General features: G+C 35.3%; 1 protein-coding gene across 1 annotated transcript; it reads left to right on the top strand.

Moving 5' to 3' along the window:
- The first annotated feature begins 10,749 nt into the window (after window positions 1–10,749).
- LOC110868032 (AAA-ATPase At3g50940) lies at window positions 10,750–12,984 on the top strand. The gene is made up of 2 exons (XM_022117114.2): window positions 10,750–11,924; window positions 12,391–12,984. Exons 1-2 carry the CDS (start codon window positions 10,887–10,889, stop codon window positions 12,868–12,870), a joined length of 1,518 nt encoding a protein of 505 aa, XP_021972806.1. The 5' UTR covers window positions 10,750–10,886; the 3' UTR covers window positions 12,871–12,984.
- The last annotated feature ends 1,874 nt before the right edge of the window (window positions 12,985–14,858 follow it).

Here is a 14,858-nt window from a genome sequence, read left to right as displayed (position 1 = left end):
CAATCGCATGGAAGGCGAAGACCGGTCTAGAATGTGGTTTTGACCCGACAAGCTTGCATGCTTGTTTAATATGGGTAACTTAAACACATTCTGGATTTTGAGACAAAAATGATAGGGTTTGACACGCTTCGGCTAATATATGTAAACTAGTTACATAAGCCAATCCGAACGCGAAAAGTGCGTAACGGGTAACCATATGAATCATATACAAGTTTCCTAAGTTAATATGCCTTAAATATGTTGTGACATCAGTAAGATATCTTCTATTATGCCCAAAATGATTTTAAAGTCAAACTATGTCCCGAAAGGGCATTTTGGTCATTTAAAAGGTTATAAAAGAGTTTAATTAGTAATCTGAGTCTAAAACATTTGCCTACTATTAAAATATAAAAATTTACTGAATATATCAGTAGGCATTAACCCTTAAATATTTAAAATAGTTTTGACACATACTATGCGTTAACAACGCTTAAAAAGGCAATTTGGAGCCATTTCTGGGTTTTGAAGGAAAGCTGATATTTTTTAGAGTGAATTGCAAGTTTTGTCCTTTATCTTTAGGCCATTTTGCAAGTTTTGTCCTTTATGTTTAAATTTGACGAGCTTTGTCCTTTATGTTTGAAAATCAAGCACGTTTTACCCTTTGGGGCAAAACGTGCTTGATTTTTAAGGACAAAACGTGCTTGATTTTTTAAACATAAAGGACAAAACGTGCTTGATTTTTAAACATAAAGGACAAAACGTGCTTGATTTTTAAGGCTCAAAGGGTAAAACGTGCTTGATTTTTAAACATAAAGGACAAAACTCGTCAAATTTAAACATAAAGGCCAAAACTTGCAAAATGACCTAAAGATAAAGGACAAAACTTGCAATTCACTCTATTTTTTATAATTCCAGAATGCTCAAAATAATTTACTTATCATATTAGACCAGTAGAAAAAGGTTTTTTGTAAAACTCATTTTATAGCCCAAAAGGGCAAAACCGGTAATAACCGAAGTAAGCTTAGAACTCTAAGTTATGCTCAGCCTAAAAATAAATAAAAATCTCCAAAAATCCCCAAATATTATTTTATATCAGTAGGTAAAAAGTTTGATATCAAAAATTGGGTTTAGATATGCTATATGCTAATTATGTCATTAAATTACTAAAAAGCTTTCTAATTACGCTAATCAGCACAACTCTTAATCTAGACCTCAAACTGATGTCAAATTTTAGGTGCAAGCTTATAAATCAGTAGCTAAGGTGTTTACTCTTTTACATTTTCAAAATTCACATTTTAAGGTGAAAAGGGCATAATAGTCAACATTTAAGCAATTAACGGAAACTTCCATAATAATTGGACAACTAATGAACCAAACCGTATAATCTCATAGGGTTATACTAACATGTAATTAGGTCCAAAAGAAGTTCTAAGGCAATCCTAAACTAGGCTTAAACGGGTCAGAACTGAAAGTCTAAGTATAAGTCAAACTATGCGACTTTCGGTTCCGAACCGGACCTAAACTGAAAATTGTCGGGGTGAACATGTTTAGACATGTTCTTACACTAATTACCAAGTTATATTAATGATAAAACAGGTTGTATGTATCCTACATTGCTAATTATGTATTAACTTGGAAATAAGTATTCTGTTGACTTTTTAAAGTTAGCTTTGACCCGACAATTGACCTAGTTAGAGTGGGAATCAGAGGGTACCCTTTTAAGGGTTTGTTACCCACATAATTACCTACTCATAGGTATTTTTAATTCGAGATTTGACTCGGTAATTATTGATTAATCTCGAAGTCAAACCTTAATTACAATGGTTTGACTTTTAGCTAAATAACTAGGCTAAACTGAATTAAAAAGGATTAAGGACACTTACAAGAGTCCTAAGTATGATTAGGGACTTTAGGAAAGTTTGTTGAAGTCCAGGAAAGCTCCAGAGCAATGATTCAAGTGAGTTGAATGAGCAAGTGCCAAGTTCAAAACTTCAACTCTTTATATAGGAGTTTAAATTCCCCAAGATCTTGCCATGTAACTCTACTAATATTATGGGATGATCCCAGGTGCCCCTATGTTGCTAAATACCACTTGCCAAGTCCCTGTTTTCGAAAACCACACAAGTAAGGCAGTGTAACAGGCTGAACAGGCAGCTGTCCTATTTCTGCTGCCAGTGACAGGCTTACGGACCGTAAGCCAAAGCCCTTGTGGTCCATATGCTCCTCTTGCGGACTGTATGCTTAAACAAATGCGGTCCGTAACCGACCCTTGCTCAAATCGCCCAGTTACATCTTTACGGACCGTAAGCCCTTGGCTTTGCGGTCCGTATCCGATGACTAGAATCCAAAAATTTGTAAACTTCCAAGCTTTGACCATGCATTTCTTACTAGTCCGAATCTTGTGCTTTCCTTTTCAGTAGAGGGACCAATTGCTCAGACCTTGCATGCTTTGCATGCACTTACATGTTTTGGATCTTGTGGTAGGTTTTGAAATGTTGGAAATATCAAGAATTCACATTGGATCCTTATGGAAGTTTGGACATGCATTCTAATTCAAGTTCAATTCTTTTAAATCAAGAATTTTAAATTCCTGAATGTTGTAGTAACATTTTAAAGAACTTAATTCCCTTATAAAAATGGAATTTATTTATTTAGGAATAACCGGCTAAATATATCAGATGTTTATCATAACGATTTAAGGTCTTGGGATTTATAAATTGGGTCACTCAGAGGTGTTTTAATAACATGTCGCCCTTTTTAAATCCTACCATACATCTTTTATTTGATCCGGGATTCCTGACACATTTGTCTTACATGACACATGTCTTTATTTCATTGGGTATGATTTTGACAAGGTGTTACACCTTGTGTCCCCGGTAACGGCGCCAAAAACTTGATGCGTGTCGAGTGTGATATATTTTTGTCTATATTTTAAGCCCTTTTTAACACTTTAGTCAAGTTTTAACTTTATAAAACACGATATTCTACTAACACTAAACACACATATGGGCAAGTACACCCATCGTGAGGTAGTATAGCGTTGGTAAGATACCGAGGTCGTCCAAGGACACAAGAGCTTTTAGTACCGGTTTATCCTCAATGTCTAATCAAATCAAAAGTTTTAGAAAAGGTTTTAAACATGAAAATAAAGACTAAAAATGCTGAAAAATAAAATAAAAATAAGAACAGATAGACAAGATGAATCACATGGATCCGACTCGCCATTAATGTAACCTTTGATGATTTCCGCACTTTTACACTTTTTAAGAGATTATCTTAGTTATAGTAGTAGACCCCTCTTTTAACGGTGACGTTACCCTCAACCCAGTAGTTTGAGTCAGCAAGGATACAATCCTAAAGGGTTGGAATATTAAAAGATAATTAATTAAGTTATTAATGCGTAATGTGGTAGGCCCCTCTTTTGAAGGTGACGTTACCCTCGGCTAAGTGGTTTGAGTCAGCAGAGATACAATCCCAAGTAGTCGGGTTAATATATTAATAGTAGTTTACATATGAGGGGATCAAGACATTCGCACCCCCACCATCCAATACCAGTGGGTATTGAAGGAGGTCCTAGTAAGCTTGACCTAGGTCCTTGCAGGATCTATACACTGAACAAGGCAAGAACTTTACCAAACCATTTCCTTAACCCCCGACCAGGTAGCTAACATATCTCTATATAGACCGTAGAGATATGAATGGTGTAAATCTTTTATTTTATATAGACAGTAAAATAACGCCAAGACACCACGGACAAATGATAAGGAAGTTTCATCTTCAACATAAGAAACTAGTTATTAAAGTCATTAATAGAAAACCAAATAAAAAGTGCGAAAAGATTAAAAATCAAAAGTATTACACTAAATGCTTGTCTTCACCAAGTGATGTAAGAGACTTAGGCAAACATGGCCTTTGATTGTCAAGAACTCTTATTATCAATCTTGGATCCCGAGACTACTACACACACTCTAAGGTGGATGATGGATTATGGTGGTGGATGTGGGTGTTGTAGTGGTGGTGGAGTGTGGGTGAAGTGAGAGAGAGGTGGTTTGCCAAGGGATGCCTTTGAAGTGAACCAAGCACCCCTATTTATAGCCTGCACAGAAGCCCGGACATGGCCCCGTGTCTATTGGGCACGGCCTCGTGTCCATCCTTTTTCTCTTCCTTCATTAATTGCAATTTATCTGCATTAGCTCCACACGCCCCCGTGTTCGCTGGGCATGGCCCCGTGTGCAGAAGCGTATCTGTACTATCAAGATTTGCTGGATTCTGCGAATCTTAGCGTTGACCACGACCCGTATTGAGCTGGGCACGCCCCCGTGTTGGGAATAGAAGCTTTTATAGCTTTGTCTTTTCTGCAGACATTTGGCCACGCCCCCGTGTCCGCTGGGCACGGGGCCATGGTCAGTCTTCTGTTTCTTGTTTTTTGCTTGGGAGGATGCTGTCGAGGGGTCGGGCATGCCACGTTTATCCCTTTTCTTTGTATTTATGTTAGATTTGGCTCCATATTTGTTCCTTTTGTTCAATTAAGCTCATTTGGTCCTGAAAATACAAAAGGAAGACAAATGCACAATTTTTCCAACATTAGTACAAAAGCTCATTTGTTCAATTATGCCTCATTTTATGTAATTTATATGTTGCATTTTACACACATCACACGCTTTTTACATAAGAAATGGTAAAGAAAATTCACTTTCAACATAAGAAACTAGTTATTAAAGTCATTAATACAAACCCAATTAAAAAGTGCCGAAAGATTAAAAATTAAAAGTAATACATTAAAGACTTGTCTTCACCAAGTGATGTAAAAGATTAGCCAAACATGGCCTTTGATTAACAAGAATTCTTACTATCAATGTTGGATCCCGAGACTACTACACACTCTAAAGATGAAAGATGGATGATGGTGGTGGGGGTTGGTGTTGTAGTGGTGGTGGAATGGTGGCAAAGTGGGAGAGAAGTGGTTTGCCAAGGGATGCCTTTGAAGTGAACCAAACACCCCTATTTATAGTCAGAACAGAGCCCCGGCCATGGCCCTGTGTCCATTGGGCACGACCCGTGGCCATCCTTCTTCTCTTCCTTCATTAGTTGCAGCTATCAGCAGAGGGCCCCACACGACCCTGTGGCCTCTGGACATGGCCCCGTGGTCAACTCTTTGTTGTACTTTCAAGATTATGCAAATCTAAGAGTTGACCACGTCCATGGTGAGTTGGGCACGACCCCGTGGTGGGCGTAGAAGCTTCTGTAGGCTTTGTCTTTTTGTGTCTGGGTTGACCACGTCCCATGCCTGGTTGGGCACAGCCCCGTGGTCAGTTTCTGGCTTCTTGTTTTTGCTTTGGGGGATGCTGCTGAGGGGTCGAGCATGTCACGTTATTCCTTCTTCTTGTATTTATGTTTGTTTTGGCTGCTTATTTGTTTCTTTTGTTCTTTTAAGCTCGTTTGGTCCTGTAAATTCAAAAGGAAGAAATAAACGCGTTTTTTCCAACATTAGTACTAAAAGGGTTGGTTTTATGCCTCTATTGATGTAATTTATATGTTGCATTTTGCACACATCGGCTGACTCAAACCGCTTAGCCGAAGGTAACGTCACCTTCAAAAGAGGGGCCTACCACATTTCGCATTCATAACTTACTTAATGGTCTTTCAATATTCCGACCCTTTGGGATTGTATCCCTGCTGACTCAAACCACTGGGTTGAGGGTAACGTTACCTTCAAAAGAGGGGCCTACTACTATAACTAAGATAATCTCTTAAAAAGTCCGAAAGTGCGAAAATCATCAAAGGATACATTAAAGATAAGTTGGATCCAAGTGATTCTATCTTGTCTATCTGTTTTTCATTTTACTTATCTTTTACTTCTTAGATTTACTTTCATGTTTAAAAACTCTTTTCTCAAAAAAATTTAGATCGATTTGACGTTGACGATAAACTGGTATTAAAAGCTCTCGTGTCCTTGGACGACCTCGGTATCTTACCAACACTATACTACGTTCGCGATGTGTGCACTTGCCTAAGTGTGTGTTTAGTGTTAGTACAATATCGTGTTTTATAAATTTAAAACTTTACTAATGCGTAAAATGGGCTTAAAATATTAATAAAATCATATCACGCTTAACGCACACCAGTTATCAATTATACTTAATAGCATGTACTGATGAAAAATACAAGTTATCCTATATAATTGCTTAAATAACAAGTGTCTATAATATAATAAAATAACAGTTATGTAAAACCAAGTATCTGCACCTATAGGAAAGTATAGTTTATTAATTGTAAATGTAAAACCAAGTATCTGCACCTATAGGATGTCTAGAATCGTGTATTCACGGTAATTGAGCGTAAGATACGCATGTGTTTACCAGAATAACGAATTTGTATCGAAGTACCTTTCGTATTAAATAATAAATTTTTTTACGATCAAAGCCTCAGATTTACAACGATATGACGAAATACGATTACCAAAGAACCAAGCTTCCAAAAATAGAATTACAAGACAAGCTTTCTAATTAAGGAAAGTTACGAAAAAGCGGGGCGTTACACTAGCACATGGTCAACCGCATACGGTGGTTTTTGTGGTTATCTTTGACGGTCAGGGCTATTAGAGTTACAGAGTTCCACGAATTGGAAGCTTCTTTGGAACGATGATTTGTAATCGGAGATTAGCTGGCGATTTCGAGGCTTCTTTGGAACGATGATGTATAATTGGAAGCTTTGTTAGAACGATAATGTGTGAACGATGATGTTGGAACGGTGATGTATAAACGGAATCAGTAAAACATATCTCTTTACAAAGATTTCAAGGAATCGAGCAACGAAAATGTTCGAACACTGATGTGTAATCGAAGATTTATCAGCTGAATCATGGGAGCTCTGGATTTGAGAGAGAGTGAGAGATAGATGGATTGAAAGTATGGTTTGAATTTTGATTGTGGAGACTGAATCATGTATGTTATATATGTTGAGTCAGAATTTTGAATTTTGAATGTGGCCAGAGGTTTTTAATTTTGAACAGTGGGCAGAGGTTTGAATTTTGTATAGATAAAATGTGTTTTAAATGTATTTTAAAAGATTTTAAATTAACATTTATGATGCAATAATGACATCAGACAGACATTGTTGGACAACCTATCTGATTACCAACTCAGCATTGTGATGTCAGCGTCATTTGCCCTTTTATAGAAAGTATAGATATATTAGATTAATTATATCTAACTAATATTATTAATATATAATATTTATCTTTATCTCTATTATTGTGAATATTATTATTTATTGTTGTGTATTTATTTATTTATTTAGGCAAATTGGATTTAAATAATCCCAACTTGCTCAATTTGGCCGATAATAATCCCAACTCAGTTATTGGCCGATAATAATTCGAACTGGTCCACTTTTGGCCGATAATAGTCCGCCGTTAAAAATAGCTTAACAGAATTAAGCTTTTTTCCGAATTACAAACCGATGTTTTATGGATTTTGATCAGAACGAGGATACGATTCGATTTATGTAAAACTTACCTCGAAACGGTGCTTCAAACGACTTAATTTTTGTTAATTGGAAGTTTAAACACCCGAATTGAAGCACCTTTTCGTTGTTTGGGGCAGTATTTCGAGGTAAATTTTATATCAATCAACTCGTATCCTCATTCTGATCAAAATCCATAAAACATCGGTTTGTAATTCGGAAAAAAGCTTAACTCCGTTAAGCTATTTCTAACGGCGGACTATTATCGGCCAAAAGTGGAATAGTTCGGATTATTATCGGCCAATAACTGAGTTGGGATTATTATCGGCCAAATTGAGCAAGTTGAGATTATTTAAATCCAATTTGCCATTTATTTATATTATTAATGATATAGTTATTTATATTATTATTGATAAGCCATATAATTTTTTTTTAGTATTGTTTACTTTATTATTATTAATATTACTATTATTATTAATAAATGAAAATTTTTTAAAAAACATATGTTACATTTTGGTGTTTTCTCACATTTATTTTTTGGATCTCTCTCCTATTTTTTAACGGCTTCAGTGTAATTGGTTTGCAACACGATAGGACTATACATGTCGACACCTTACCCAAGTTCGAATCCTTGAATAGTGGTGTTCTCCCGAATTATTGGCATATACTTGGTGGGTTCGAACTTGAGACCCCTAGGAGGAAAGTACTTTGTGGAAAAACCCTTAACCAACTAGGCTATACCATGTTTATACCATTTTGGCGAATCTCTCTGCTACTAAATAATAATTTTAAATAATAATTATCCTGCTTCTCTCTCCTATTAAATAATACTTATCCCGTTTCTCTCTCCTATGAAATATTATTATTGAATCATAATTTCCGGTTTATCTCTTATTTGTTTAATTTTTTTAACTATTTCCTTAATTTTTCTGATTATTAATAACCTTTTATTTTTCCGCGTATCTCTTATGTTTCCACCTTTGATCCAACCTCATGTAATACATAAGTTTATAGCCTTACAATCTCGTGTAATACACAAGTTTCGAACTTTATAATAAATAAAAAACAAAGTAAAATGTTATAATAAGTAAATTGTACATCAAAGTTCATTTTCTAAAAACATATCAAGACGACTATATGTTTTACGAGATTACATTATATTTATTCAACCCGTGTAACACACACGTGTTTTTTAGAGATTTACTTTTTTTATATTTACTATATAAAATTACATTTATTCAACCCGTATAAACACAGGGTTCTAACCTAGTATTATAATATGATATATAACCAATGTTTTAAAAACTGGTTTAAACCGGCCTGTAGTAACGGTTGAATCGCCCGATACAATCGGTTAAACCGTCTAGTACACCCGATTGAACCGCCTAATACACCTGATTGAACCGTTTCTAGTCCAACCTAGTACGATATTAAAATCGACTTTTAAAAATTTACATATAATTACTCCTAATTTTCTCAAAAAGTATAATTATTGTGATATACTGATATATAACAATAGGGGATGGTTTAAATGAAAACCACTTTTATTGTGAAAACTCGAAAACTAATTAAAAAAAGCCTAAAAAACACACAAAAATTTTTTTTTCAATTTTTTTTATAAAAATCGATGGTTTTTATATATAAAAAAAACTTTTTTTCAAAAAAAAAAAATTGTGTAGTGCACATGTGTAATAATACACATGTGTAGTACACATACACATGTGTAGTATTACACATGTGCACTACACAAATTTTTTTTTTTTTTTGAAAATTTTTTTATATAAAAAAACCTACGAATTTTGGTTTGCAAAAAAAAAAATTTTTTGTATGTTTTTTTGGCTTTTTTTAATTAGTTTTCAAGTTTTCACAATAAAAAGTGGTTTTCATTTAAACCTTCCCCTATAACAATATTCTATTATAAAAAAAATCCAAAAAAGACCAAACATTTTTATTTACTCATAACATTACTATATATCTTAAAAAGCTATGGGTAGCACTCGTATGTGCTCACTCAATGCCAAGTAGAAAATGTTTTTATTTTTTGTTTTTTACTTTTTCCTTTGTGTTTTATTTTTCTTTCTACCCCGTGTCTTTTTGTTTTATATTTTTTGAACTAACCGAGTTTATGTTGTCTCTGCGGTTTTGACCGAGAAACATCGACACCGATATCGGTATTCTTAGAATCATTAGTGATATTTGTTTTTTACAATTTTTGATTGACCTAAAACATGCGTCGGCATCTTTTTAAACTTATGACGACATATTTCGATGTTCTTTTTTCTATGACTTTACATTATCTCTTTCAATTTCTATACCGAGTGTCGGACTATACTGATAATCAAACTCTCGTCGCAATACGCGGGGTAAAATTACTATTTCTTTATAAACTTCACAAAATATTACTAGTACTTTATTATTGATCCAAACTAAACACAAGCAAAGTGAGTTTTGAAATCACTATGCAGCTTCTAAATCCAACTTTAAAGAATACAACAGTAGGTTTTTAAAACCCAGTTAGAAAAGGAGTGGAAGAAACGGAATATGTTTTGACAAAGTCGCTACTTTGAATCAAAACAGAAAAATTCTTTTTAAAACACAACCTGTTGTGAAGTCAAAACTGGTTTGAAAATCACAGCAGAATTGTTTGTGATTCTACATGAAAGGTGTTTTAAAAATTTGTTTTAAGATTGTAGGAATCCGTTCGTGCAAAAATAAATAAAATTTTATCAACTTTAATTACATAACAATAACAGAATGAAACTGAAAAACAATACAATAACAATTGAAATAAATAAAAACAAGAACAAAAATTACAAACAGAATAACGGTTCTCGGCTGAGGATCGTGTTAGACACGGGTCCCATAAAACAAATTTCGAGTCTCCCAGAAGAACTCGTTTGTTTCTAGGATACAACAACCTAAGCAGTTGTACTGCCGGTCTTGACTAAAACCCGAAGGTTTACCTTGAAGCAAGATAGAAGAAGATTCTGTAGAGAGAAGATTGTAAGAGGTGGGTGTCTTTCGGAGTTTGTTCTGCAGCAGGGTCCTCTCTATTTATACTGCAGGTCCTAGTCGAAACTGAAAAAGAATTAAATAGGAGAATTAAATTGCATTAAACGTCTTCAATGCACTTTAATTCGTCATTTAATTCTCAATTTAAATTGTTTCAAATGCTGAAATGTAACTGCTACCTTATTAATTGCTGAAAGTTTCAATTTTCTATTGCAATTTCTAGGAAGTATTCAAGACGCGTGAGAAAGCATCCGTCTCCTTTACAAGATTTTCTTTCAAAAAGTCAACAAATCAGAATTTCTAAGTAAACGAAGTCAACACCAACCACAGTATAAAATCCCCCATCATTTCTACAACAAACAACACCCATTGATCTCCATATCCATACAAACAACCAATCCACCCACCCACCCCCACAAAAAAAAATCATAATGTCGTCCTCAACAGAATCCAAAATCGCCACCGCAAAAACAATAGTTTCCACCATCGGATCCGTCGCCGCGGCCGCGATGGTGGCCCGCAGCGTCGCTCGTGATTACCTACCACCTGAGTTCCAAGACTACCTCTATTTCGGCATCCGTAACTTCATCAACAAGTTATCCCGACAGTTAACAATGGTGCTCTACGAGTACGACGGTTTTCGCGAAAACGAGATATACAAAGCCACAGAACTATACCTCGCTTCGCGAATATCCCCCGACGTTAATCGTCTAAAGATAACAAAAGCATCAAACGAGAAAAACATCACCATCGCTATGGAAATAAACGAGAGTTTTGAAGATACATACAATGGAGTCAAATTTTATTGGTCGTTGGTTTCTAAGAAGTTGCCAACGAGAGAATATCATAATTATGATGATCATGGATCTTCTAGTAGAACAGATCAACGATCGTTGGAGCTCACGTTTCATCGAAAACACAAAGATCTGGTGTTGAACGACTACTTTCCGTTTATACTTAACCATGCTAAAATAAAGAAGCTTGAAGAGAAAACGGTTAAGTTGTTTACGGTCGACACGAATATGGCGTATTCGGGCCGACCGTCGGTGTGGACGTCGGTGAGTTTGGACCATCCGGCGACATTTGCCACGCTGGCAATGGATAGTGATGTGAAGGAAGATGTTATGAAGGATTTGGATAGGTTTGTTGAACGGAGAGAGTATTATCGGAAAGTTGGAAAGGCGTGGAAGAGAGGGTACTTGTTGTACGGTCCGCCTGGGACCGGGAAGTCGAGTTTGATTGCGGCTATGGCGAATTATTTGAATTTTGATATTTATGATTTGGAGTTGACTGATATTAGGTCGAATTCGGAGTTGAGGAGGTTGCTGGTGGCGACGGCGAACCGGTCAATATTGGTGGTTGAGGACATTGATTGCTCGATGGAGTTGCATGATCGAGCGGATGTGGACGCGGTTAAAGCTTTGGTGAATCTCCGGCGTGGGCCGCGAGGGTATCGCGATGAACAGAGGGTTAGTAATTCCAAACATTTACTTGTTATTTAATTTTTTAACAGCAAATTTGAATCATTGACGTAACAATGGAGTATTATCATGTCACCAGTGAAACCATCTGATTCCGATCATATTGATCTCCACCGTATATTATATTAAAACCTACAATAAAAACACAAACCGGAATAACGTACCTGAAAAATCAAAAGTGACCCCACATTCATTATTGCTTGTTATTAAATTCTAGTACTATTTTTATAATAAGATGGTTTATTTATTGCTTGTTACATTTAGTATTTTAGTGAAAACCCCCACATTCAATGTTGCTTGTTAGTAAGTTCTAGTACTACTTTCATAATAAGATGGTTTATTTATTGCTTGTTATATTTAGTATAATGGAAAAAGACATAAAAATAAGGTTAGTGTATATATATTTTTTAAAAGATAAGCTTAGTATATTGATTATAACCTTTTCTTTAACCAGGTAACATTATCGGGTTTTCTTAACTTTATCGATGGTTTATGGTCAAGTTGTGGTGATGAAAGAATCATCATATTCACCACAAACCGAAAAGACAAACTCGATCCTGCACTCCTTCGCCCTGGTCGTATGGACGTTCACATCAACATGTCATATTGTACCCCGTGTGGATTCAGATTGTTGGCATCTAACTATCTTGGTATAACCGAGCACGATCAATTTGAACAAATCGAGGATTTGCTTGGCAAGGTGGAGATCACCCCGGCTGAAGTAGCAGAGCAACTACTCAAGGATACTGATCCCGATATTGCTCTAGGTGAGCTCATTGAGTTTTTTGATGTGAAGAAAAAGGAGAATGAAGAGGCCAAAGCAAAGGCAAAGGCAAAGGAACAAGAAGAGTTGGCTGCAAAAGAGAGGGAAGAGAAAGAGCAAACTAAAAATAAAGAAAGTGTTCCGCAACCAATCGAAATTATGACTTTTTAGTATTATACAAAATTATATTTTGTTAATTGAAGCTTAAAACTATAGTTTAACTAAGTTTAATATGAAATTAAGTTTTGTTTCCTATTAATAAGAGTTAATTGTCATTTTGGTCTCTATAGTTTGTCCAATTATGCCGGTTTATGCCAAATTTTAAATTTGTGTTTTTTATGTTCCTGACATTCTTGAAACATAACCAACTGGGGTAGCCCAGTTGGCCACCGACACCCACCTCTTCCCAGAGGTACCGGGTTCGAGTCTTGGGAGTGGCATATGTCGCCCATGGTAAGAACTCGGCAAGGGGAATTTACCGCGGAGCTAGCTTGGTCGGGTAGCGGCTCCCGGAGTGGGATCACTCCGGCGGTTGGGAGGACAGTGCTCTATCCCCCCCCCCCCCCCCCCGACATTCTTGAAACATGTTAATTTCGTCTAAAAAAACATGAATTAACTGTCATTTCGGTCCATGTGGTTTTTCCAATTATTCGATTCAACCTTAGTTTTTTTTGAATGAAATTGACATGTTTCAAGAATGTCAGGAAATGATACAAATTTGAAATATTTTTAGTGGTTGAAATTATATACTCTTTTCTTTTTTCTCAGAATGAATTTGTCTTTGTAGTTTTTTTTTTTTTTTTTTTTTTTTTTTTTTTTTTTTTGTGTGTGTGTGGTGGGGGGGCTTCTTTACCTAATTATTTCCTTTGGTTTATTATATTACAATTTTCTATTGATCATGGACGTAGACTCTCGGGCGGTGGAATAACCAAAGTAAATAACATGGTCAAGTATTAGAGTGAATTACAATTGAAGAGTATTTTTTACAGGTCGGATCAAGATGGGTCGGGTAAAGTTAATTCATACTTATATGTTGTATAAACTATTCATACTTAATTACTAAATAATAATTAGATTTGAAGATGGTTCTTTTCTTATTAAAAAATTATTAAGAATTTCTAGGTAAACAACAAATATAAATTAAAATAGACAAACAAAAAATTCAACATACTTGAGTAAAACAAATACGACTATAACTCTATTTGTAATTTAAACTTAAATTTAAATTTTTAACTTTTAATTACTATCTATATTTAAAATTTTACTAATGTACTGGACTTGCAATAAATTTAATATATTTTTAGTTGTAAAAAATTGCCACGGATTTTATTTCGATTTAAATTTGGTTTCTAGTTATTATTTTGTGCAACGGATTTAACGAATTATTACAAAGCTTATTCAGTTAAAGCTGCTTATATATTTTCTTATTCTATTAAACCGCTGGTTGAATGGTGGGGGGCATGAGTTGGGTCATCAATGCCACATAGGATCATTAATGGATTGCTACATCACCCCTTTGTCTCATCCATCATGATTGGCATGGATTAAATCATGATAACCACGAGCTTCCTTTCCTTTTTCAATATTCCCTTTTCTTTTTCACAATAAATTAAAATAAGAGAACAGTGGTTTGGGTCATGACCAAACACTTAATGTAATGGTTTTGAATGATGGATTAAAAGTGAGTGACATAACGCTAAGAGCATTCACATTCTATCCATCAAAATATGTGAGGGGAGATTTTCATATTATAAGACCACCTGTAGTGGGGCGTGATTTTTAAAAAAAATTGCAAAAAAACGCCCGGAAACGCCCCCATTCCCATTACGGCCGGCGTTTTCCGGCGTTATCCTTGAACAAATTTGTTGCTGGCGTTTTATTTAAAACGCTTCAAGGTGTTTGACTGGCCAATCAATTGAGGACATGTGGGTTTAGAGAGAGAGATGGGTTTGTGGCCGGATTATTTGTCGGATTTTTTGGCCGGATTTTTGGCCGGATTTTATGGGATTGCATGTCGCAGGTATGGGCACGAAGAAGAAGAAGGGTTTTTTTTTAAACTTTGATATTGACACTTAGGCCCCTATACTTTTAACCTTTATTATTTTCTGTTTTGACACATTAGGCCCTAAAGTAATTTTTTAGTATTGTATTTTTTTAAT

Source organism: Helianthus annuus, chromosome 7 (assembly GCF_002127325.2).
Source record: "Helianthus annuus cultivar XRQ/B chromosome 7, HanXRQr2.0-SUNRISE, whole genome shotgun sequence".
Taxonomy (NCBI): domain Eukaryota; kingdom Viridiplantae; phylum Streptophyta; class Magnoliopsida; order Asterales; family Asteraceae; genus Helianthus; species Helianthus annuus.
This window is presented reverse-complemented; position numbering and strand designations above follow the sequence as displayed.